The sequence below is a fragment of the Bos taurus genome, chromosome 16, assembly GCF_002263795.3.
Source record: "Bos taurus isolate L1 Dominette 01449 registration number 42190680 breed Hereford chromosome 16, ARS-UCD2.0, whole genome shotgun sequence".
Taxonomy (NCBI): domain Eukaryota; kingdom Metazoa; phylum Chordata; class Mammalia; order Artiodactyla; family Bovidae; genus Bos; species Bos taurus.
In genome coordinates, this window is record NC_037343.1 from 6,591,380 (window position 1) to 6,618,006 (window position 26,627).

General features: G+C 36.0%; 1 protein-coding gene across 3 annotated transcripts in view; it reads left to right on the forward strand.

Moving 5' to 3' along the window:
- Nucleotides 1-26,627, forward strand: part of KCNT2 (potassium sodium-activated channel subfamily T member 2) — a 443,182-nt gene that overhangs the window by 203,242 nt on the left and 213,313 nt on the right. For all 3 annotated transcript variants that reach the window (XM_024976669.2, XM_024976670.2, XM_059875651.1), the window contains exons 9-10: nucleotides 24,909-25,089; nucleotides 26,456-26,620. In XM_024976669.2, coding sequence (XP_024832437.1) covers nucleotides 24,909-25,089; nucleotides 26,456-26,620 — 346 coding nt within the window. The remainder of the gene's footprint in view (nucleotides 1-24,908; nucleotides 25,090-26,455; nucleotides 26,621-26,627) is intronic.

Sequence of the window (26,627 nt, forward strand, 5' to 3'; positions counted from 1 at the left end):
TGAAAATGCAAAGAGGACTTGACAAAAAATCTTGTAGCAGAAGATTTTAATAAAGAATCCTATTACCAAAATGGATCCCAGGATATTTTTTAATTTTTTTTTATTTTTCACTCCTCCAAACATAGCGCTCTCTATACCATCCAACCCAGATGGCTGTCTATTTTAAACCATAGTCAACGTCAGAGCTTTTATAGTACATTTTCATTATAATAAAAAGAGTTTCTTACCACCAAGCAACAAAGCCCTTGCAAAATTCATACATCTTTTTAAAACACCATCAACTCTAATTTTTTCTTTTAAAATTCCTCATTTTTTAAATCCTGTCTTTCCCTCCTTATTAATTCTTCTGTTATCTAACTCTTTAAATTGCTTAGACACATTCACATTTCAACTGACTTTTAGAATCTTTATACTCAAGGTCATGTATTATTGCTATTCTCACAATTTTCTATTAGTAAATTCTCTAAATTATAATATTTTAAATTTATATTTTGTATAGATAGAGGGTATTATAATTTACCCTCTTTCTAGATTTTAGAGCAGTAGTTTGAAATCTTTCTGGCACCGAGGACCAGTTTTGTGGGATCTTTCCAGGTGGCTCGGTGGGAAAGAATCTGCCTGCCAATGTAAGAGACACAAGAGACGAGGGTTCAATCCATGGGCCGGGAAGATCCCCTGGAGGAGGGCATGGCAACCCACTCCAGTATTCTTGTCTGGAGAATTCCATGGACAGAGGAGCCTGCAGGCTACAGTCCATGGGGTCACAATGAGCAGGACACAACTGAACATGTTTTGCGGAAGACAGTTTTTTCCATGGACTGGGGTCGGGTGAGTGGGGAATGGTTTGGGGATGATTCAAGCCCATTACATTTCTTATGCACTTAGTTTCTAATATAATGCTGCCACTGGTCTGACAGGAGTTACTGGTCCATGGCCGGGATATTGGGAACCCCTGTTTCAGAGTACTTGATTCAGAGTGCTGACAGCCTCATTTTACCATTTTCTCCTTTCTCTAAATTCATTGTTTATGCTGGTGATACCTCCTACACCAAGGTTATAATAACTTTTTCACCAGCATTTTGCTTTGCATACAAAATATACATAATATTTCTGATTATCCCTAATAATCCAGGTACATCTGTCTACTTAAGATGCTTGTTCATTCCTGCCTATTAGCCCATTGAGTTATATTTATTATAGACCTTTGTTCTACCTTTGTATTTAAGTTTTTGGTATTTATTTTTAGGCCTCTCTTTTGCTAGCAAATTGATTTTAGGATGTTCTAAATACCTCATTTGAATTTCATATGAGCTTCTTCCCTCTGGTGAGACTGCTGGGAAGGTGAAAAACCTCTTTGAATTCCCTGCTTTATAATTATCTTTTATATTGACAAATGAAACACAGTCTTCTTGTCTTCAAGTCAAATATCCCACAAGTGCTTTAACTTTTTTCCCCAGGACTTTGTTTGTTTGTTTGTTTGCTGTTTACTAAATTTTCCTATTTTCTGATTATAAAGTCAAGCCAAAACCAGTGCTGAATAACCACAAAAATTAAGATCCTTTGTATAATAACATTTTGTAAATTAGAAAGTGTCATTTAAATGTAAAGTAGTATTCTTCACTGACATAATTAACAGGAGAGATTTTAGTGTAACAAAGATTGTTCCTCTTAGACTTTATTGTCACAGGGGCATATGTATATAAGCAGCTACCTGGAGGGGCTTTAGGTAAAAACAGAAATTCACTGGGTTTGAAGATTTCTTGGTTATGGCCCATTTTTGCTGTGTGACTTCAGTTAAATGATAGCTTCTCTGATGTTTCATTTATTCATTTGCCAAATGGAGACAGAAGAAATACTACAAAACCTTCAACAAAATGTTAGGGGCAGTTTTCAAAATATACATGAACTTTGGTCATTGTAACAGAAGTAAAAGAAACAAGTCAACATAGTAGGAATGAAGTGTAAACCTTATATTAAGCTTTAAGACAGCTGAGGTGGGGGGAGAAATGAGTTATTCTGAGCTGTCATTATCAGAAAAAAGAAAGCACATGCATCTCTCAGTGTAATTAATATCCTCCTTCACTATTTCTTGCAGAACTCAGGAACCTCATTCTGTAGGTAGAACGATAGAGACAATATGTTTTGTAAGTGTATATTCAAAATGTATATTATTCTTGTAAAAATTTATATAATGGAAAAACAGCATTGATTTTCTGCTTATTGGCTTAGTGTTATTTTAAGCCCCCATAATAGCCTTAGGACATTCTGAGGTATGTGTTGTATTTCTAGTCTGGAGAGGTGACGAGTAAGGGCACAGGCAAAGATTTAAGGAGACTTTTATGTAATTGTGGCTTCAGGAATGAGCCCAGATTTGTCTGATCAAGATCTGTATCTTTTCTATGCATATAAGGCCTTAACACAGATGAAGGCAATTCTTTCAGGTATGCATTTTGGTGCTTTGCAGGGTTCAACTTTATGCTAGCAGATAAATTAGGACACATGGAGGGAGAAAGGATCATTTGTACTCTGACCTGACTGTCTCCAACATAATTTTCTTTCCAGATGTTTGATAAGACTTATTAACAAAATTATCAAGGCTCTTCTTGCTTTCTAGGGCCTGACTACTCTGTCTGCCTAGGTAAACTTGTAGATGCCCATGCTTCTAAAACCATCTATAAGCTAATCATTTCAGCAGCCCAAATCATTTTTAATTCTCTCCAGGCAGTTTTCCCTTATATGTTCTCAAGTCTCCACTTTAGAGCCATTCCCTGAAAAAAGTAAAATACTTGGAGTCATCGGACCTCTTCCTTTTCTATCACACTGAGCATCCAATCTATCAGCCAGCGTATCAGCTCCAAGGCCAAAGTCTCTTCCAGCACATGCCTTTGCACTATCTCTTCCCCTCAAATTGTCTCCTTCTTAGATGTCTGATCTGTCTGCTAACACCCTTCCTGTCTTTCTTCCATAGACCAGTAAGAATATCCTTACAATTTTAAGAAACTCCATCCTCTCCCCTAGTGCACTTGGATCAAAATAGCAAACAAAGAGAGGTTCATAACATTGTTAAGAAGGCTGTGCTCAAAACCATCTCCAAGAAAAAGAAACGCAAAAGGCAGATGATTGTCTGAGGAGGTCTTACAAATAGCTGAGAAAAGAAGACAAGTGAAAGGCAAAGGAGAAAAGGAAAGATATATCCATCTGCAAGCAGAATTCCAAAGAATAGCAAGGAGAGATAAGAAAGTCTTCCTAAGTGATCAATGCGAAAAATTAGAGGAAAACAATAGAACAAAAAATCTAGAGATCTCTTCAAGAAAATTACAGATACCAAGGGAATATTTCATGCAAAGATGGGCACAATAAAGGACAGGAATGGTATAGACCTAACAGAAGCAGAAGATATTAAGAAGAGATGGCCAAACTACACAGAAGAACTATACAAAAAAGACCCATGACCCAGATAGCCGCAATGGTATGATCACTCATCTCAAGCCAGACATCGTGGAGTGTGAAGTCAAGTGGGCCATAGGAAGCAGCATTATGAACAAAGCTAGTGGAGGTGATAGAATTCAGGCTGAGCTATTTCAAATCCTGAAAGATGATGCTATGAAAGTACTGCACTCAATATACCAGCAAATGTGGAAAACTCAGCAGTGGCCACAGGACTGGAAAAGATCAGTTTCCATGCCAATCCCAAAGAAAGGCAGTGCCAAAGAATGCTCAAACTACCACACAGTTTCTCTCATCTCACATGCTAGCAAAATAGTGCTCAAAATTCTCCAAGCTAGCCTTCAATAGTAGATAAATTGAGAACTTCCAGATGTTCAAGCTGGATTTAGAAAAGGCAGAGGAACAAGAGCACAAATTGACCACATATGTTGGATCATAGAAAAAACAAGAGAATTACAAAAAAACTAAACAAAGCAAAAATAAAAAAAATCTACTTTTGTTTCATTGACACTGTAAATCTTTGATTGTATGGATCACAATAAACTGTGGAAAATTCTTAAAGAGATGGAAACATCAGACCACCTTGCCTGCCTCCTGAGAAATCTGTATGCAGGTTTAGAAGAAACAGTTAGAACCACAAATGGAACAATGGACTGGTTCAAAATTGAGAAAGGAGTATGTCAAGTCTGTATATTATCACCCTGCTTATTTAACTTATATTCAGAGTACATCATGTGAAATGCCTGGCTGGATGAAACACAAGCTGAAATCAAGATTGTGGGGAGAAATATTAATTCCCTCATATATGCGGATGACACCACCCTTACAGCTGAAAGTGAAGAGGAACTAAAGAACTTCTTGATGAAAGTGAAAGAGAAGAGTGAAAAAGTTGGCTTAAAACTCAACATTCAAAAAATGAAGATCATGGTGTCTGGTCACATCACTTCATGGCAGATAGATGCAGAAACAATGGAAGCAGTGAGAGAATTTATTTTTTAAGGCTCAAAAATCACTGCAGACAGTGACTGCAGCCATGAAATTAAAAGATTCTTGCTTCTTGAAAGAAAAGCAATTACAAACCTAGACAGAGTATTAAAAGCAGAGACATTACATTGCCAACAAAGGTCCATCTAGTCAAAGCTGTGGTTTTTCCAGTGGTCATGTAAGGATGTGAGAGCTGGACCAGAAGGAAAGCTGAGCACTGAAGAATTGATGCTTTTGAACTGTGGTGTTGGAGAAGACTCTTGAAAGTCCCTTGGACTGCAAGGAGATCCAACCGGTCCATCCTAAAGGAAATCAGTCCTGAATATTCATTGGAAGGCTCCAATACTTTGGCCATGTGATATGAAGAACTGGCTGATTAGAAAAGACCCTGATGTGGGAATACAAACTAGTATAGCCACTATGGAGAACAGTATGGAGATCCCTTGAAAATTTGGAAATAGAACTGCCATTGAACCTGGAAATCCCAGTGCTGGACATACACACCAAGGAAACCAGAATTGAAAGAGACACATGTACCCCAGTGTTCATCGTAGCACTATTTACAATAGTTGGGACACGGAAGCAACCTAGATGTCCATTGGCAGATGAATGGATAACAAAGTAGTGGTACATATACACAATGGAATATTACTCAGCTATTAAAAAGAACACATTTAAGTCAGTTCTAATGAGGTGGATGAAGCTGGAGCCTATTATACAGACTGAAGAAAGTCAGAAAGAAAGACACCAAATATATTAACACACATATATATATATGGAATTTAGAAAGATGGTAATGATGACCCTATATGCAAGACAGCAAAAGAGACACAGATATAAAGAACAGACTTTTGGACTCTATGGAACAGGCAAGGGTGGGATAGTTTGAGAGAAAAGCCTTGAAACATGTATATTACCATATGTGAAATAGATCACCAGTCCAAGTTTGATGCATGAAATAGGGCCCTTAAAGCTGGTATACTGGGACAACCCAGAGGAATGGGAAGGGGAGGGAGGTGAAAGGGAGGTTCAGGATTGGGTACACATGTACATTCATGACTGATTCATATCAATGTATGGCAAAGCCACCACAATATTGTAAAGTAATTAGCCTCCAATTAAAATAAATAAATACATTTAAAAAAAGAAAGAAAGAAAGGAAAGACCCTGATGTTGGGAAAGATTGAAGGCAGGAGGAGAAGGGGATGACAGAGGATGAGATGGTCGGATGGCATCACTGACTCAGTTGACATGAGTTTGAGCAAGCTCCAGGAGTTGGTGCTAGACAGGAAAGCCTGGCGTGCTGCAGTCCATGGGGTCACAAAGAGTAGGACAGGATTGAGTGACTGAACTGAAAGGAGTAGATCCTATTATCTTAGGTCTTTTGAATGTTGAGTTTTAAGCCAGCTTTTTCACTCTCCTCTTTTGACTTTCATCAAGAGGCTCTTTAGTTCCTCTTTGCTTTCTGATGTAAGGATTGAGTCATCTGCATATCTGCGGTTGTTGATATTTCTCCAGGCAATCTTGATTTCAGCTTTTGCTTCATCCACCCTGGCATTTCACATGATTTACTCTGCATATAAATTAAATATACAGGGTGACAATATCCAGCCTTGACGTACTCCTTTCCCAATTTTGAACCAGTCCATTGTTCCATGCCTGGAAGCTTTTGAAACTAATATAATTATTTTCCATGATTATTTTTGATCCATGGGAGCATGTTAAGCTTTTGAGTATATGTGCATACACTTCCATCACATTTATTATAATTCAAAATAATTCCTGAAACTTTTTTTTTTACTTGAAACTTTTAAAAAGTTAAACATAAAAATAAAGTGTGTATGTTACAATATATTCAGGTAAAATAAGCATGGAATTTTCTTTCTTTTAGATACCTTTATTATTTATTAGTTTTAAGCTGAAACACAAGGAAGCCTGGTGTACTTCAGTCTATGGGGTCACAAAGAGTCGGAAGGACTGAACGACTGAGCGTTATTCTGTTATTCTGTTATCCTCCCCCTCCCCCCAATGCACTTGGATCACAACAGGAAACAAAAATAATTATGAGGCTTTCCATGGTCTGGCCATGCCTGCCTCTTTGACCTCAACTTACACTGTATTTCCCTTGAACCATGGGGCTGCCACACCACTGCTTTTGATATTATGACGATTCCTGACTTGAGTTTTCTAAACAGTCTTTGTCTTGTGTAATCTCCACTTAACTTTTGTCATCCTTAAGGTCTCAGCTCATATGTTAAATCCTTAATGGAACCTTTCTTAACAACTCAGTCAAAAGTCCTGACAACTCTGCTGTACCATCCACAACCAGTGGGTCTTCTGTTATTTTCAGTCATTTGCCTTTATCAGAAATTAGAGTTATTTCCTTTTACTTATATAAAATGGGTTATGGAGGTGGGTCAACAAAGATCTCACTGTGATTTATGTCAGAGAGTGTTCTACCTATGTTTTCCTCTAAGAGTTTTATATTTTATACCATAATTCAAAAGGCCACATGCACCCCAATGTTCATTGCAGCACTGTTTACAATAACCAGGACATAGAAGCAGCCTAAATGTCCATCCACAGAGGAATGGATGAAGAAGATGTGGCATATATATATGAAAACAATAGAATATTACTAAGCCATAAAAGGAACAAAATTGAGTCGTTGCATGGATGAACAAAATTGAGTCAGTTGTATGGATGAACCTAGAGACTGTGAGACAGAGTGAAGTAAGTCAGAAAGAGAAAAACAATTATTAATATGCATTGATGCATATATGTAGAATCTAGAAACATGGGTTAGATGATCTTATTGGCAAAGCAGAAACAATGACACAGAGGAAGAGAACAAATGTATGGACATCAAGGGAGGTAAGGACGGGTAGGATGAATGAGAAGATTGGGATTGACTAATATACACTGTAGATACTGTGCTTAAAACAGCTACCTAGTGGGAATCTACTGTACATCTTAGTGAACGCTCAGTGTTCTGTGGTGATTAAACAGGAAAGAAATCCAGAAAAGAGGAGATATCTGTTTATGTACAGCTGATTCAATTTGCTGTACTGCAAAAGCTAACACAACAATGTAAAGTAACTATACTCCAATAAAAATTAATTTAAAAATAAATAAAAATAAAATAGGTTTTGGAATGATACTGTTTATACAGTGAGTCTGGGATAAACTACTTGATTGAAGATATAAAATATAAAACTGATTTTAAGTTCAATCATATCTAAAGATACAAACACTAAAGGACACTTTATAGATTATTCTCCTAGACTAACTTTGATTTGCACCTTGCCACACCTACTTAAAACACAAATCAAAATGTTCTAGATGTTTACATTGCAGGTGGTTAAAAGACAGATTGTTGTAAAATGACTCATGTTACATGAATCTTTTTCTCTTTGCAGGACCTAAGTGGAAGATATTGTAGACAAATTTATCACTCAGGAAAGACAGCATAGCTTAGCCAAATTTCATCTTATTTGGGACGTTCACTTAGTTAATTAGCAGCTAAGTAACTTATTAGTCCTTTAGTTAACTAGATTGTAAATTTGGTTGCCTTTTGGTATAGGGAAGATTTAGAACCCTAAATTTAAATTAGCAAAATACTTTGAGGCAACTAGTTTCCATTCTGATTATTCTCTTGAACAAAGCATGTATAATTTCACAGTTTTCTTAGAGCAGGCTTGTTTTATTTGATTTCTACAGAGTTGGGAGAGGAGAAGAGAAACTTAATTATATTACTAGTGTTCCCTCTTATAAGGGTAGATACCCTTGGTCAAGGGTTGAATTCTTTCCTCACTGAAATGCTACCTCTGGAGAAAACGGCATGGATGGGACAAGTTGTTATCAAACCAGTGTGCCAGGGTACACCTGTATGTTCCAGAACTTCCCCAGCAAGGACATTGAAGTTATACTATTCTGTGACATTCATAATTGCCAAGAATGAGGATAAAAGGAATTAGGATAATGTCTCAAATAAAATTCTGAGCTGAATCGGTTTCATCATGAGTACTAATGAAAAGAAATGGCATATTTATTGTATATGTTCTACCCTGAAAGTGTTATCATTTTGCTTAGTGAACTTTTTTTCGTATGCCAAAAAATACAAAATCAAAGATTTTCTTGAATGGTAGTACCTTAATTGCTAGTGGTAAAGAACCCACCTGCCAATGCAGGAGACTCAAGAGTTGCAGGTTCAATCCCTAGGTTGAGAAGATCCCCTGGAGGAGGGCATGGCAACCAATTCCAGTATTCTTGCTTGGAGGGGGCAGAGGAGCCTGGCGGGCTATGGTCCATAGGGTCACAAAGAGTCAGACACACTGAAACGACTTAGCATGCACATACTTTAATTGCAATATTAATTCCTAGTTTAATCTTTGAGCATAAATAATCTGATATGGGAAAGGTCACACAACTTTTTTTTAAAAAATTGAAGCCATAGGAGCAAACTGTGCTAATGCAAATTATGTTTCCAGTAAATTTCTTGGGTTTAAAATGTGTCATTGACCTCCCGAAACTGTTCTTTGAACAATTTGATCGATAAGAAAAACAGTTGTCATTTCCAGTGAAAGAGAAAAATATTTACCTAGGACACCATTCTACATAGATAACTGATATATCTGTTGTTAGCTTACAATCAATAAATAACCATCAATTAGTTGAATGCTTAGATGAACCCATCAGATACTTTTCAAGAGTATTCTGACTCACATATGGTAATATTTGTGTATTATAGAGTTTTTTTAATATTATACTCTATGAAACAGATATAACAGATTGCCATCTCTTAGGGGGAATTTTTCAATTGCTTTTAAGCAGAGATTAAATATTATGAATGCAAAAGTGTTACCACTATGACAAAGCTTTTCTGTTAATGAACATGATAACAATATTACATTTAAAATACTGGATTCAAGTACATCATTACATAAAAATAAGAGCCACTTTTGCTATGAGAGAAATTCCCAGTCTTCACTGTGAAGTAACGTTTAAGGTCTATGTTTTCTTTTAGTTTTAGTAACTATAAAGTTTGGATCACTTCAGATAGTATAAGGCTTAATTTGTGCCTTACTTGATATCCAGAGACTGTTGACTAATGACTGAATATTTCGGTTTAATCTTGTTATGTGACAAAAACTATTAGCAAGATATTCCTGGAGAAACACATTAAATGAGTATAAATCGGCCTAAATTAACAGATATGTATTTGACCCTATTACCTATGTGCAGAAACGTATAACCTAGTGTTTACTTACTAACTTCTTGACAGTAAAATTGAAATGCATTGTAAATCAATTATTTTCTGAAAAGAATCTGGAGATATATATATATATATGCTTTATGAATCTATATTTCAATATATAGTAAGAATTAAAAGGTGTGTAAGCTCATATTTGATTGTCGTAAGCTTCATTTTGGGGAATGGAATAAGATAGATAGATAGATAGATAGATATTTTTTTTTAATCAAGCAAGAAAAGTAAGTTGCAGGCAAGAGCTCACAACCTAGAAAATGCTTTAGGACTGAATTTAGTAGCTTTGGTACACCCATTATTTCCTCTGCTCAGAGTTGGAACTCTGGTGATTTGCATGGACAATGTCTTAAGGGTGATTTGTCAGCCTGGAGGCTGAGAGTCTAGTGTAAATGTAGTTGCTTCTTGGAAGGAAAAACCATAACCACTCAGGGTATCAGCAGACTTTTATTAATAACCTCAACACTACTCGATTTGATCACATCATTCATTCTCTTGCTTAAATTTCTCCTTTTGTGTCTTCAGAATATAAATTCTTTGGTGTTGTATATAAAGCAATTTATAATTTGTCCTGTCTTACCTCACCGACTTTAGCTTCCCTTATTTGCCTTCCTCTAAAGGCTATCATGTAGCCAGACTGCACTATAGTGAAGGTCTTCACGGTTGAGGTTTTCATGCAAGATTCTTTTTTATCTTTTTTGTAACCAGTAGAAGTTATTTTGAACTGTTCATGACTTGATTGTAAAGCTTTTCCTATCAAGAATAGTGTATTTTTTTTGTTGTTTTTTTTTAAAGAAAACATGGTTAGGAAGAAAAAGTGTAAATTAAGAGGAAAGAAAAATGGACATCATACTTTTTGTTTTAATTTTTTTTAATTTAAGACTTAAAAACAGGGCAAAACGGAATATGATCTTTAGAACTATTGACTTTATTCTATTACTGGAAAAGGAGAAACTGTCAATTTAGGACGGATCTCTGAAATCACAGTAAGACTCTGAAAGCTGGGGTAAGTCACTGGCTTTCATATTTTCAGTATTCTAACATTAAACATCATTTAATATATCCCCATTTTAAAGTCACAAAAATGTACATGAAGAACAATTTACACACCCATGAGAGTTATGAACATGCATTGGGCATATGAAACACACACACGCACATACCCAATAGGTACATACAGATATATACACTCTTATTATGTCTTTGTCCTTTACTATAGCATTTCATTAAATGATGTATTGTCTCAGTAGCCAGTCCTTGGTCCTTTCATTTTATTTTCATTTTTCATCTAGGACTATATAATATTTTAGTTATATTTTCTGCAATCCCATAAATATCTCATATAAACCACAGCATAGCATGTGTCCAAACACAGTAAAAATCTAAGGATGGCTATTAAGTCTGTGAAAAATTCTCATCAGGGACCCATTATCAGGTATCACCAGTTTCAATCATCAATATCTGATGATTTTCAAATTATTTTTACAAATTAACATAAAAGGAATTAAAATTTTTTCTAGCCGTGTAGTTGGCAAGAAGGTATTATTTGGTTATTTCTGCCCCTGCATAACTGGACTGCAAGAATTTGTTGAACATAGCAGCTTAGCCCTTTAGGGAAGTGGTGCCTTAAGTCTGGAGACCCTTTCAAACTTGTTTCTCCTTTGAGCATTTGTCATCTGATCCCACAAGATCATTAGCAGAAATTGCCCTTTGTACATTTTCAGCTTTTTCTTGTTATGAGTCTTTCTTTCAGTATATTTGTTACTATGCACAGAAAGACAAGAGAACAGATCTCTTGGATCTTGCAGAACAGGGATTAGTGAGTGTTTTGTGTGGCAAAATTTAGTCTGGGACTTGCTCTTGCTATATCATGATTGGCAGCAGGGTTGTTACAGAGGCAGTCTGACACTCCACCTTCTTCTCTTTTCTTTGGAGGTTACAAATGTGCACCAGGAAGAACTTAGTAACTGTGAACAGACACATTGTCTTAGTCCAGTTTCTATGGTTTTTATTACATAGTTATATGTTTTGTAGTTAGCTGTTTCTATGGCATTTTCTCTTCAATTCCTCAAACTAAATATGCCTAAAAGCAAATTTATGCTGTTTCTTTCCCCAAATTGGCCATAATTCTGAAATAGCAGCCACTGTCCATTTTTTAGATCATTCAATGGAATCATTCTTAACACCTCCTTTTCTCATGTCACACAATACCTGATTTTTTAAAATCCCATACATTTTACTTCCTAAATATCCTACAATTGTTCCTACTTCTCTTCCTCTCAGTCATCACCTCATTCATCTAAAGTGTTATGACCTCCTTATGGGAACAGCCTTACTAATGGGTTACCTGTTTCCACTCCAAACCGTTCATCTCATGACTACCACAGCAATCGTTGGGAAATACAAATACGATTGTGTCACCACTTGCTTAATGCTTGTTAAAGATTTCCCATGTGCTGTGAGCTGAATACAGAACTTGTTATGATGTTCTCAATTTCCTGCACCAGTGGGATTTCCCCCATCTTTTTTTAATTTATCTCACATCCTTGATCTTTGCTCAGAAGTCATGCTTTTTCACCCCACAGCTTTGTCTATCAGACTAGACCCCCTTCCTAAAATTCTCTGCCTTCTCTGCAGGCCAAAGTCAGACTCACCTTTTAGTGTTTATGTAAACATCACTTTTTCATTGAACCTGACTCACCTGATTAGGTTGAATTCTATTGTTATAGGAAATCTTAGCACTAGAGGGTCTCCTATGTTATTTATATATTTTTGTATTAGTCATCACTTTCTATCTCTTCCACTGCACTGAAACTCCCATCAAGGAAGTATCCTTGCAGGTTTTTCTATACCATTTTCTCCCCCAGTACCTGGTACTGTGCCTAAATCTTTGAGTTGTTGTCATTCAGTTGCCAAATTGTGTCTGACTTTTCTCAACCCCATGGAGCACGCCAGGCTCCCTGTCCCTCACTATCTCCTGGAGTTTGCACTCACTAAATAGGAGAACTAATAAATAAATGTAAACACTTCTCACGTGAATATGATCTACAATACAGTGGAAATAAACTTACAAGCACTTTATTGAAGCTTCAGGAGAGAAAAACCCTGAGAGCTTTCCAGAAAGCAAAGAGTAATAAATAAAAAATGCTTTCACTAAATTAATAAAATATAAGATGATTAAGCACCATGTTGTCTTTATTTGCTCTCTTATTCATGCTATTTTGTTTCAAAAATATGAACATAGTTTTAATAGCTTCCTGCTGGGGATACAGTTCCCCATTTTTTCCAGTAAGAGTTTAATCTCTGAATTTTGAAGTCTCCTAAAATGAGATTTTCAAGAAAAGATCATTCTGATTTTACAAGATTCTTCTCTATAGGTAATTTATTACCTATAACCATAAGCCATAATGATGTCATTTCTTTGTTTTCACCTAGTTCAATCTGTCTAATCATCTTTCTTATCCCACTGCCTCGTTTCTTTGTTTCCTTTGTTCACTATTTATAGTAGAAAATACATTTTACATTGACACACAGTATCCATTTTTAATAAATAATTATGGATGAATATAAATATATGCTCAGCATATAACCTGAGAAACATAGAACAAAATATTACATGATTTTAAAAAACCCTGCATGAATATATGTGCATGTGTGTGTGCTCAGCTGCTTCAATCATGTCCTACTCTTTGCTACCCTGTGGATAATAGCCTGCCAAACTCCTCTGTCCATGGAATTTTCCAGGCAAGATTCCTGGAGTGGGTTGTATAGCTTTCTCCAGAGGACATATGTATATAATACATACACACACATATATGTGCTGATAATGGCCCATAGGCTTATGAGTCTATCAGTAACTTACAAAGACTGTTGAGCTGATGTTTTTATTCTGTTTTGGTCATTAATGATGAAAGAAGAGAAAATGTAATAAATGGAAATTTAATGTAAATTCATTAAAAGAAATATATTCTATAAGACAGATAGTAGACAATGTGGAATCTTTTTTTAATATAAATTTATTTATTTTAATTGGAGGCTAATTACTCTGAAGTATTTAATGTAAGGAAGAACATTTGTCATTACGTTATGGTTGGTGTAGCGTACAGCATTACATGGTTTCTAACTTGTAGGCTGGTAATCTTTCTTTCATTAGGTGAGTGAAAGAGGAAAAAAGTATACTTTAAAGTATGTAAATTAAGATGTTAGCTTTTCTAAAAGGAGGAATATATGGTGAAAGTGAGACTTAAGAAATAAAATTTACATTAGTTTTTTTCCTAGGGGTAATTAAAAATTAAATGTTTGGCATTATGGCTTTGTATATTTAGTGTAAAATGAAGCTAATCCTTTTTAAATTGATGTGAATATGATTTTTGCATAGATGTTTAAACAGTTTCTTTATAATTATCCTGAGTAAAATTTAACAGTATTTCAGTTAACAAAAAAGTATAATTTATAATTTTTAATGAGATAAAATGTGGAGTCTTCCTTTTCATATGACATGCTCAATTTGGTGATCTACGTTTAAAGAATTGCAGTGCTTATGAAAAACTTTGTCCTATTCCTTTAACTTCTTTGTGAGCAGGAAGAGATGGCTTTTCTTTGTATATCCAGTGCTCAGTTTGGTTGCTGTGGACCTGTATTTATAAATTGTAGGAAGTCAGTAAAGACCAAAGCATTATATGTGAAGCATATTGATTTTTGTGAATCTGTAGAAGGAATGGTGGGTCATTCTAAAGTACATATTTATGGATTTTAAGATGGGCTTCCCTAGTAGCTCAGATGGTAAAGAATCTGCCTGTGATGTGGCAGACCTGGGTTCAATCCCTGGGTTTGGAAGAGCCGCTGGAGAAAGGAAAGGCTACCCACTTCCTGTATAGTCCAGGGAGTCTCAAGTAGTCGTACATGACGGAGCAACTTTCACTTTCATGGATTTTTAAGTAACATTGAATTAAGATAAAGGGTAGATATGGAGCACCTTTAAAATGTTGCACTTTAAAATTACATCTTTTGATCTCAATTAAAAAAGACAGGGGGAAAGAAAAGAAAAGTAAAAACCTCCAGGAACTGATAGTTTCATTGTTACATTTCTTCAAGGAACAGTAAGTACAGTTCAGTTCAGTTCAGTCGCTGTCGTGTCTGACTCTTTGCGACCCCATGAATTGCAGCACGCCAGGCCTCCCTGTCCCTCACCAACTCCTGGAGTTCACTCAGACTCACGTCCATCGAGTCAGTGATGCCATCCAGCCATCTCATCCTCTGTTGTCCCCTTCTCCTCTTGCCTCCAATCCCTCCCAGCATCAGAGTCTTTTCCAATGAGTCAACTCTTCCCATGAGGTGGCCAAAGTACTGGAGTTTCAGCTTTAGCATCATTCTCTCCAAAGAAATCCCAGGGTTGATCTCCTTCAGAATGGACTGGTTGGATCTCCTTGCAGTCCAAGGGACTCTCAAGAGTCATCTCCAACACCACAGTTCAAAAGCATCAATTCTTCGGCGCTCAGCCTTCTTCACAGTCCAACTCTCACATCCATACATGACCACAGGAAGTCCAGGGAAATATAATTCAGGAGATGGACAAAGGTACAAAGTTATCCACCTCATTTAATGATTAAGCTAAACATTTATTCTAAAATACTCAGAGCACAAACTATGAGTTGATGTTCTCACATTTTAGTTTATAAAACCCCAACACTTTGAGATGCTCTATCAAAAGCAAGAAATTTAGCAGATGTATTTGGTTTAATCTATTCGCAGAGATTTGCAATCAACATTAACTCATTAAAGGAACCTGAAAAATCCTTTACTAAATAAAATATCCTTAATTCAGAGTTACCAAATATATTTGACTGCAGACCCCTGTGTCTGGTTCACATCTACTGCCAACTTGGCTTTTCAAGGAGCATGTATTGAGATACAAAAGTCTAGCCTAAGAGAACTTTAAAAAGATAGATATAAAAATGCTATAGTAATGAACTGCCAAACTCCAATCACAGTGCATTTACATTAAGGACAACAGCAAAACAAAATACCAAACAAGCAAAAGGACAAATACTAAATATTACTAGCTCAAGGATAGAAAAGAGTAGAATGATACTAATTTCTCATGCATGTCTTTATTATTTGCCTTGTAATAATTGCATATTACTCTTTTTTGGAACTGAAAATATTAGAAGTGCACAAAAATTACCATCAGGTAAGGTTTATCCAAGGAGTGTAAGTATGACTTATTATAGGCATATGTCAATAACATAAGTTATTGTAATGAATTTGACATAATATCTTATAGGAGTGATATATTTAATATATCCAAAAATAAAATAGTTTACATTCCTCTCCTCCTGCAGAATTTTCCCTACTATGTCTTTTCTTATGCCTTCATTATCTGTTGCCTTTATTCCTTGATATCTATAAATCATATTGAAAATAAACAAATATTGGTTGAAAAGCAAACAGAACACTGTATTGCTCATGAGCTACATGTCATGCAGTCAGCCTTTATCCTTATTGATTATGGAAGTATTGAATGATATGAAATCTCCAGGGCATTTCTCTGTTTCTCGTGCATGTTGTTATTTTTGTTGTTTAGTTGCTAAGTGCTGTCAGACTCTTCTGCAACCCCATAGAGTGTATGTAGCCTGATAGCGTCTCTGTCCATGGGACTTCTCAGGCAAGAATACTGGAGTGGGTTGCCATTTCCTTCTCCAGGGGATCTTCTTGACCCAGGGGTTGAACGCCCTCATCTCCTCCATTGCTGGCAGATTCTTTACCATTGAACCACTCGGGAAGGTAGTAATCAAGTTCTGTGTTGGTATTTAAGACATATTTGATTAGTTGGCATTTTGTCCTCTACTCTGCATAGTTTAGATGCATGTCCACTTGGTTTAAAAAACAAAATAAAACTTGTCAAAGTCCATACTATAAAACTCCTCAAAAGATTTTTTTCTGTGACAGTGATCTTGAAAATAGTGCCACAAATCAATATTCATGTAAAACTAAATTGCATTAAGGCAGAAATAACTATGTGAAGGATTTTTGAAATTCCAGTTTAAGCTCAGTATTGTGAGTATTGACCAAAATTATGAAAAGCACATAAATATGTGTATGGAAAGAATTATTTGCTTCTCAAAATGAACTGAGTTTCTAAAACTGGGTATAGTTAATCTTCATGAGATAGAAAATTCATGTTATGTAAAATTAATTGTCTATTTAAATGATAGCAGTGAACGTGAGTTAATAAGTAAAATATAAAAAGAGAAAATTGTTTTTCAAAATATTATGATTTTAATATTTAAATCTTAAAATATTGCCATATACTGATGTACTTAGTAGTTACCTAAATCAGTGAATTTTATAAATAGATACACATATAATATACATTATACAGTCTTTATATAATTACAATAGGATTTCTTTTATTTAAGCTATCTCAATGATAAGTAGTGCTTTTTTAAAACAAGTCGCTAGCCTGATATTGACAGTTTGACCTAGAAATAAAGTGTAATCTTTTTTTTTTCCCCTTCCTGCATTGCCAAGAATTAGTTGTCAGTTTCTGTAAATGACGATGGTGAGCCCTCCAAAGGTCAACTGATATCAGCCTGGCTATCTTTCTAAATAAAGATTATAGGTTTACCTTGCAAATTGCCTAACTCTTCTTTTGGAGCCCTCTTTGTTTCCCCATGTTTTTACTTCCCTTCCCAGGTCAGATTTATGGGGTGGAGAAAAGACTGGACATGGTTACAGGGACTCATTAATCCATGAGTGGCTTTCTGCTGCTGACAAATCTGTTAGCACATCCACAGCAAAGAGAACAGGCAGGCTGTTTTCTCTTTCTCCACGGTCCTTGACTCTCCTGTTAATAGTACATTTACATTTCTCACAAGTGGAGAAGGCTTTTTAACACCTTTGTAGATTTACTGGATTCTTATATTTGAGTCTTTTTTGTGCTTCTTTTTCTTTTATCCTGGGATTGTCATATAAATAACAGAATTACTTATGAATTTATTCAAGGTTATTTGGCAGGCATTTCACAGAACATTAGCTCACTTAATTCTCAGAATAACCAAAGGAAGAAGTTGCTATTATTACATTTGCTTTTCAGGTGAGGAATATGAAGTTTAAAAAGTTTAAGTAGTTTTCCTAAGTTACTATTGATCAGTTTAGTTCAGTTCAGTTGCTCAGTCGGGTCCGACTCTCCGCAACCCCATGAATCACAGCACGTCAGGCCTCCCTGTCCATCACCAGCTCCCAGAGTCCACCCAAACCCATGTCCATTGAGTCAGTGATGCCATCCAACCATCTCATCCTCTGTCATCCCCTTCTCCTCCTGCCCTCAATCTTTCCCAGCATCGGGGTCTTTTGAAATGAGTCAGCTCTTCGCATCAGGTGGGCAAAGTATTGGAGTTTCAGCTTCAGCATCAGTCCTTCCATTGAATATTCAGGACTGATTTCCTTTAGGATGGACTGGTTGGATCTCCTTGCAGTCCAAGGGACTCTCAACAGTCTTCTCCAACAACACAGTTCAAAAGCATCAATTCTTCAGTGCTCAGCTTTCTCTGTTGTCCAACTCTCACATCCATACATGACCAGTGGAAAAACCATAGCCTTGACTAGACGGACTTTTGTTGGCAAAGTAATATCTCTGCTTTTCAATGTGCTGTCTAGGTTAGTTATAGCATTCCTTCCAAAGACTAAGTGTCTTTTAATTTCATGGCTGCAGTCACCATTGCAGTGATTTTGGAGCCCCCCAAAATAAAGTCAGCCACTCTTTCCACTGTTTCCCCAATGTATTTGAAGTGATGGGACTGGATGCCATGATCTTAGTTTTCTGAATGTTGAGCTTTAAGCCAACATTTTCACTCTCGTCTTTCACTTTCAACAAGAGGCTCTTTAGTTCCTCTTCACTTTCTGACATAAAGGGTGGTGTCATCTGCATATCTGAGGTTATTGATATTTCTTCCAGCAATCTTGATCCCAGCTTGTTCTTCATCCAGCTCAATGTTTCTCATGATGTACTCTGCATATAAGTTAAATAAGGAGGGTGACAATATACAGTCTTGACGTACTCCTTTTCCTATTTGGAACCAGTCTGTTGTTCCATGTCTAGTTCTAACTCTTGCTTCCTGACCTACATACAGGTTTCTCAAGAGGCAGGTCAGGTGGTCTGTTATTCCCATCACTTGAAGAATTTTCCAATTTATTGTTATCCACACAGTCAAAGGCTTTGGCATAGTCAATAAAGCAGAAATAGATGTTTTTCTGAAACTCTCTTGCTTTTTCAATGATCCATCAGATGTTGATAATTTGATCTTTAGTTCCTCTGCCTTTTCTAAAGCCAGCTTAAACATCTGGAAATTCATGGTTCACGTGTTGCTAAAGCCTGGCTTGGAGAATTTAAGCATTACTTTACTAGCATGTGAGATGAGTGCAATTGTGTGGTAGTTCTTTGGCATTGCCTTTCTTTGGGATTGGAATGAAAACTGACCTTTTCCAGTCCCGTGGCCACTGCTGAGTTTTCCAAATTTGCTGGCATATCAAGTGCAGCACTTTCACAGCGTTATCTTTTAGGATTTGAAATAGCTCGACTGGAATTTCATCACCTCCACTAGCTTTGTTCATAGTGATGCTTCCTAAGGCCCACTTGACTTCACATTCCAGGATGTCTGGCTCTAGATGAGTGATCACACCATCGTGGTTAGCTGGATCATGAAGATCTTTTTTGTAGAGTTCTTCTGTGTATTCTTATCATCTCTTCTTAATATCTTCTGCTTCTGTTGGGTCCATACCATTTCTGTCCTTTATTGAGCCCATCTTTGCATAAAGTGTTCTCTTGGTATCTCTGATTTTCTTGAAGAGATCTCTAGTCTTTCCCATTCTATTGTTTTCCTCTATTTCTTTGCATTAATCACTGAGGAAGGCTTTCTTATCGCTCCTTGCTATTCTTTGGAACTCTGCATTCAAATAGGTAAATCTTTCCTTTTCTTCTTTGTTTTTGGCTTCTCTTCTTTTCACAGCTATTTGTGAGGCCTCCTCAGACAGCCATTTTGCTTTTTTGCATTTCCTTTTCTTGGGGATGGTCTTGATTTCTGTCTCCTGTACAATGTCACGAACCTCCGTCATAGTTCATCAGGCACTCTATCAGATCAAGTATTGATCAAGTTGTGTATTGATCAAGTTATGAATAAATGTTTGATTATTACTTTATGATAGCATTGCCGGTGGTAATAGGGTTATAAAGTTGAAGTCAAACCATTTATTTTAGATTTTAGAAACATTTTTTGTGTAGACTAAGGTGTCATGGATCTGCATGTCTAACATACAGCACATACCTGGCACTAGTAAACCATTGATAAATAAATCTTTATGAATGAATTAGGTCACCCTTTTTCTATTATGAAATATTTTATTAAGATGTTATAGAACTTACTGGTTTTATAGAAATTATATTTAAATTAAAATTGATAGGTATTTTTTAGTAGAGAAATTATAAGAAAATTATATTCGTTTGCAGCTTTCCATTTCAGTCACTCAGTACAAATGAATCTGAGTAACTTGTATGCATATTAACTAAACAAAAAGGCAAATAGAACATGATGTGATATTGGTTTATTTTTAAATCTTAAATTGGAGCAATTTATTTAATTTCAAATGTTTCGGCAGGGCTTTTCAGGTTGTGCTAGTGGTAAAAGACACGACTGCCCATACAGGACACCTGGGTTCCATCCCTGGGTCGGGACAATTCCCCTGGGAGAGAGCATGGCAACCCACTTCCATATTCTTGGAGAATCCCATGGACAGAGGAGATTTGCATACTACAAGCCATAGGGACACAAAGAGTTCCATGTGACTGAAGAGACAGCATGCACACATGGGATAATAAACTAAAATTCGGTTGGAGTTAGATATTCACTAAAATCAAGCATTTAAGTGAGCTTTTTGTCTTAAATTTATGGCCCAGTCACAAAACATTAAATTTGATCACTAGAAAATTTGAAGGTAAAAGAATGTTTACTATTATCCACCAGCTATGATTATCCTATTTCTATTTTCAATTCAGGATATAATTTAAGTAGTTTAACTCAAGCTTTGACTAATGTAAAAGATATATCTCTTTTTTAAGAAGACAAAATAGGATATTTCGATTATGAATGTGCTGTATTTGAGCACATTCTTGGATTTACTTTATCACAAAATCTGTGCCCAACATTAAAATCACTTCTGGGTACAGATGAAAAGTAATAATTAACTGAAATTCATCAGTTATTATCAGGGAGAAAAGGCAGTTTTCATTTAATAATGTCTCAAAAGACATCTGTGAATGAAATACGATAACTCTCTATATTAAAATGGGTTATAATCACCAAATAGCTTCAAATCCTTATGAAGCACATTGTTGGAGAAGGCAATGGCAACCCACTCCAGTACTCTTTCCTGGAAAATCCATGGACAGAGGAGCCCGGTAGGCTACAGTCCATGGGGTCAGTAAGAGTCGGACACAACTGATTGACTTCACTTTCACCTTTCACTTTCATGCATTGGAGAAGGAAATGGCAACCCACTCCAGTGTTCTTGCCTGGAGAATCCCAGGGATGTGGGAGCTTGGTGGGCTGCCGTCTATGGGGTCACACAGAGTCGGACACGACTGAAGCGACTTAGCAGCAGCAGCAGCACATTGTAGCATTCACATTGCTAGGAAAAAGAGCTAACATATCAGTGAAATATCAGTGTTTATGCATAATGCAATAAAAGGGTATTTCAAAGCTAAAAAACTGTCTTAACTTCAAGAATTATATAATAAAGTAACAGTAAACTATGTATCTACCTGTCCTGAAGTTTCCCTTTTACATTCCCTCAACAGAAGTAGTTGAATTATTGTTTAGATAGGTAATCTATGTGAATCTAAAAATATTTTTATTTGTAGAGTAATATAAGAGAAGTAATAGAAGAGTATTATAAGTTTTCCTATTTCTTTAAAACATTCCTAGTTCTATTGCCTATAACCAAAATAGTATGTAGTAAGTTGTCAGATATGCTTAACATTCTCCACATGTTGCATACTGGTGCCCTACAGCTAGTATCAGACAGTGATGCTGTGCCCATATAATGTGATTGGACTGTCTCTGCTTCCCCTGCCCTGCCTTTTTGTTAAACTTCCCCATGTATTAGTATTTACTTTTGTAAAATAAAAATATGCAACCAGTAATTTCAAAATACTTTTTAAATCTAATTTTGATAATTCTAGAAGAGATTTGAAAGATATTTGCTTAAATAGTATGAAGATCCTAACTCTGAAATTGATGTTAGCGCAAATTCTGCAAAATCCCCTTCTAAACTGTTTCTACCCTTCAAGTAATGTGATTCTTTGCATAAATAACAATTTTCAAAACTTAATGTGAAAATGAATTCCAACAATGAAGTTACGATTACAGTGTTTTGTAGGCAAATCTCTCTCTAATATTTGAGAGTAATTTGTTTCTTTTATAAAAGATAAGCTGGATACTTTTATTATTATAATGGTTATATGAGTAACCTGATTGACTTGACTTAGTATTAATGCGTGCAAAGTTCACTAACAGTGACATGAATGGGATTTCAAGAAAAGCTTTTGATTAGAAATAATGAAGTATAGCCAATTTAATTTAGTAATTTTTAATTATGCAATTTGCTTGCATATTACCCAAACAGAATGGGTTTCAATAAGTCAGTGCACTTCAAATTTCCCAAATTTTGTATTTATCATGTTAAACAGTATTAACTGAACAAATGCTGGAGTTGCAAAAGTAAATTACGGAGGAGAATAAAACCCAATTTACTTGTTTATAAGAACTTGAATATTTCAAAAGGTGGTGGGAAAGTCATTTGATTCTTTTGAGAAAGAAGTATTTAGCCTTGCTCCTAAGTTATATTAGCTTCCACTATTAAGGCAATGGTCAGATAAATACATTTGTGTGCTTTTTCTTTTCTTTAGTGAACTGTACTTAGTTTATATCTTAACAGGCTAAAGAGCTTGGTCATTTAAATGTAGGCAACAGAAAAAAAATATATGTTACCTTCAGACTCTCATTCAGTAATTATTAGTGGACATCATTATGCTCTTGGAACTAATATAGGGGTTCAGGCAACATGAGTGAAGAAAGCACATGACTCTGTCCTAATATGACTCTTACAGAGGTTTATGGACAATCAGCATCAAACCCAACAAATGACTAAAACTTTTTTAAATTAAGCACAGTAAGAAAGACAAGGAGTATATATGATGTTTAGGTTAGAAGTAAAGACTTGAAGGACGTGAGGAAATATCCATGAAATACCTGGGCAATATGGTCCAGCCAGAGAGAGTCGTCCATGACAAGACCCTGAATCTGGGTGATGCCTGTCATGTTGGTCAGAAAGTGAGAATGCCAGTGTAGCTGGGGCAGAGCAAACCACCGGGAGGAAACTAGTGAATCTACTGGAAAACTAGAAAAAACTAGAAACCTAGTCTGAAAGGCATAGGGAGGGGTCAGATGGAGGACTAGGCTAGAGACAAATATCATTAGATCACAAAGATCATTAGAGTTTAGTCTCATATGGACTAGGGTTCCCTGTTCCAGGAGTTTAAGTAGAGAAATAACACGGCCTGACCCATGTTGTCATAGGCCAACTCTGGCTCATGTGCTGAGTATAAACTGTTGGGAAAATAAAGAATAAAAAAGTAGAGATATCTTAAAAGGCTGGACAAGGAATTTCTGTAGTTTAAACATTGAATAGCATATCTTCTTGGTCATCATAATCAAGCCATCTGTGTTGTTCTGCATAGAAATTGGAAGGAAAATCTAGAAGTACACGGTGATTTCCTTTGACAGCTTTAGAGAGGTATAATTTACATGCCATAAAATTCATTCATGTTAAGTGTAGAATACAACCACGTTAATATATTTACAAATTTCTACAGTCATCACAAGTCTAGTTTTAGAACATTTTCATCATCTTATTCCCACCATTACTTCCAAGCAACCATTAATATGCTTTCTGTGTCTTTTCTGAACATTTCATGAAAACAGAATTATACAGTATATAGTCTTTTACATGTGACTTCTTTCACTCAGTGTCTTTCCATGGCTTATCATATTTTAACATGCATCAGTACTAGATTCCTTCTTATTTTATTGGTGATTTTTTAATGTTGCAAATCTCACTCCTCTCCAAGATTGCAAATATATGCATGTTTCATAGCCTCCTTTTTTTTTTTTTTTTTTAAGCTAGTAGCAGTGCTATTTCTAATGCTATTTTAGCAATTCTACTTTGGGAAAACCTTGTAACATTTCTAGCTTCTCCCTTACTTTCATACCACCAATAGTTTTGTACAGATAATTGATGTACCGAAAGACTCCTTTTGAGAGTCACCTTGCCATGTTAACTCCTCAAGCCTTTCTTGTATACAGTGGTCCCTCTGTATTCCAAGTTCCCACATTTGTGGATTCAACTAATCACAGATTGAAAATATTAGGGAAGAAATTTCTGGGACATTCCAAAAGTCAGAAGTTGAATTTGCTGCATACTTGCGACTATTTGCATAGCATTTGCAACTTATTTACAACAAATTTTATAGCATTTGTATGGTATTGGGTATTATAAGTAATCTAGAGATGATTTAAAGTATATATGAAGATGTGCATAGGTTATATGCAAATACTATGTCATCTGAGTGACTAGAATGACTATGTCATTATATCTCCTGTGTCTCCCTGGGGGACCTGGAACCAACCCCTGGGGATATGGAGGGATGACTGTGAAGCACATACACATGAAATATATACATATATATCTTTACCACACATATATAACTGAAAAATGTCTCTCTGTTAAAAAAGAAGACTATTGACTATTGCTATTTTGATGGGTAGTAGATCTAGTGGATTCTAGTGTCTGTGTTGCCTTGACATGCATTCAAAATGTTTATGTAAGTCACCCATGAAATTCCATCTATTCACTTTATATACTATTCAAATATGCTTTGTGATTTGGGGCTATAAATTTTGGCTACAAATAAAATAAGACTATTTCTCTTTGATGTAAGAAAAAACTTAAAAATATTTTCTCGAAGGAAAGTACTGAACCGTATACAATCCCAGCTACCAAGTGGCTTTATGAAGTGTGCTTTGGCTTTCAGAAGAATGATGAGAAGTAATGTGGCTGATTTGAAAGTTTTAACTGTAATCCACCTTTGTTTTTTTAGCATCTGTGGAATCCAACATCTGGAACGGATAGGAAAGAAGCTGAATCTTTTCGACTCCCTTTATTTCTGCATCGTGACATTTTCTACTGTGGGCTTTGGGGATGTCACTCCAGAAACGTGGTCGTCCAAGCTTTTTGTGGTTGCCATGATCTGTGTTGCTCTTGTGGTTCTCCCTATCCAGGTAAGCACCACTGTGTTAAATTTTATAGAAACGTGCTAAGTCTTATGAAATCAAATCTTCCACATTTAATAAAAAATACAGGGTGACTTATTAACTATATTAACGCATCTAGTCAATTATTAAAATTGTCTCCAAAATGCCTTTTTAAATTATATTAGAAACATGAGTTTTTTTCCCTTCTAGTCTCCATTGGTAGCTCACATTTCATTTCAGTTTTTTCAAGATGCTTTCTTTTACATATATTTACATTAATTATTGGATTGTAGGATAGTATAGTTTTTAATTATAGCATGTTTGTACAAGACAATAAACTTATGAAACATTGATTTCTTTTGATTCTCAAAACTACAACTAAAAGCCATATGTTGTCATGAATAAAAATTGATTGACTATGTTGGTCAACTAAAATAAAATCTGAAGATGATACATAGCTAACATGTAGCATTTTGGAGAATGGATAAGGAAGCAAAGGCACAGAGATATAAATGAGACTGAAGACACATAGAGACAATCTTCAACTTTTTCCTATAGTGAATTCTGGCTGTCGATGGGTGGGCAGGTCATAAACAGGATGTGGCCAACACAAATCAAAATGTATATTATATTATACAGCCATTTGACAAAGTTATTGAAATATCCTTTCCATAGATGTAAAAATGATCTTTCCACTCCTATCCAATCATGCACGCAATCCTCAATGACACCCCTCCCCCATACCCTCAGCATCCCTTTAATAACAGCTACTTCCTTGGTGGCTCAGTGGTAAAGAATCTGCCTGCCAATGCCCAAGACATTAGTTCAGTCCCTGAGTCTGGAAGATCCCCTGGAGAAGATGATGGGAACTCACTCCAATATTCTTGCTTGGAAAATCCCATGGACAGAGAAGCCTTTGCAGTCCATGGGGTTGCAAAGAGTCAGACATGACTGAGCTTGCATGCATGCACTATAACTGGAACGTGGCCTTGTGTATGTGGTAAGGTTATCTCCCCTTGCAGGTGATGTGGGCTGAAGGTGACAGAAGAATGTGAGAGAAAAACGTGAGACCTTTGTCTTTAACCAGGTGCATGACATATATGGCTGCATACTCTACTGGACAGAAAGCAGAAGTGCAGACCTATTAGTGCCCTGTTATGATACAATAGGAAAATCTCATTATTGTTTCCTGAGAGACGTGAAGGCCCTGGGAGGGATTAGCAAGTCTGCAATTATCCTATGAAGAGTCTTGTTGAAGGGAACACTGATCATTTCAATCTCAAAGAGTTTCATCTAAGAAATTGAATTATACCCAGTAGACAATAGATGGATTGCACTGCTTTTTATTTTCACGTCCAGTTCTTTTCATTCACATGTGGAAAATGCATTACAGTTTGAACAGCTGGCCTATTTGTGGATGGAGAGACAAAAGTCAGGTGGAAACTATAGTCGACACAGAGCTCAAACCGAAAAGCACGTTGTTCTGTGTGTCAGCTCGCTGAAGATTGATTTACTCATGGACTTTTTAAATGAATTCTATGCACATCCAAGACTCCAGGTAACTT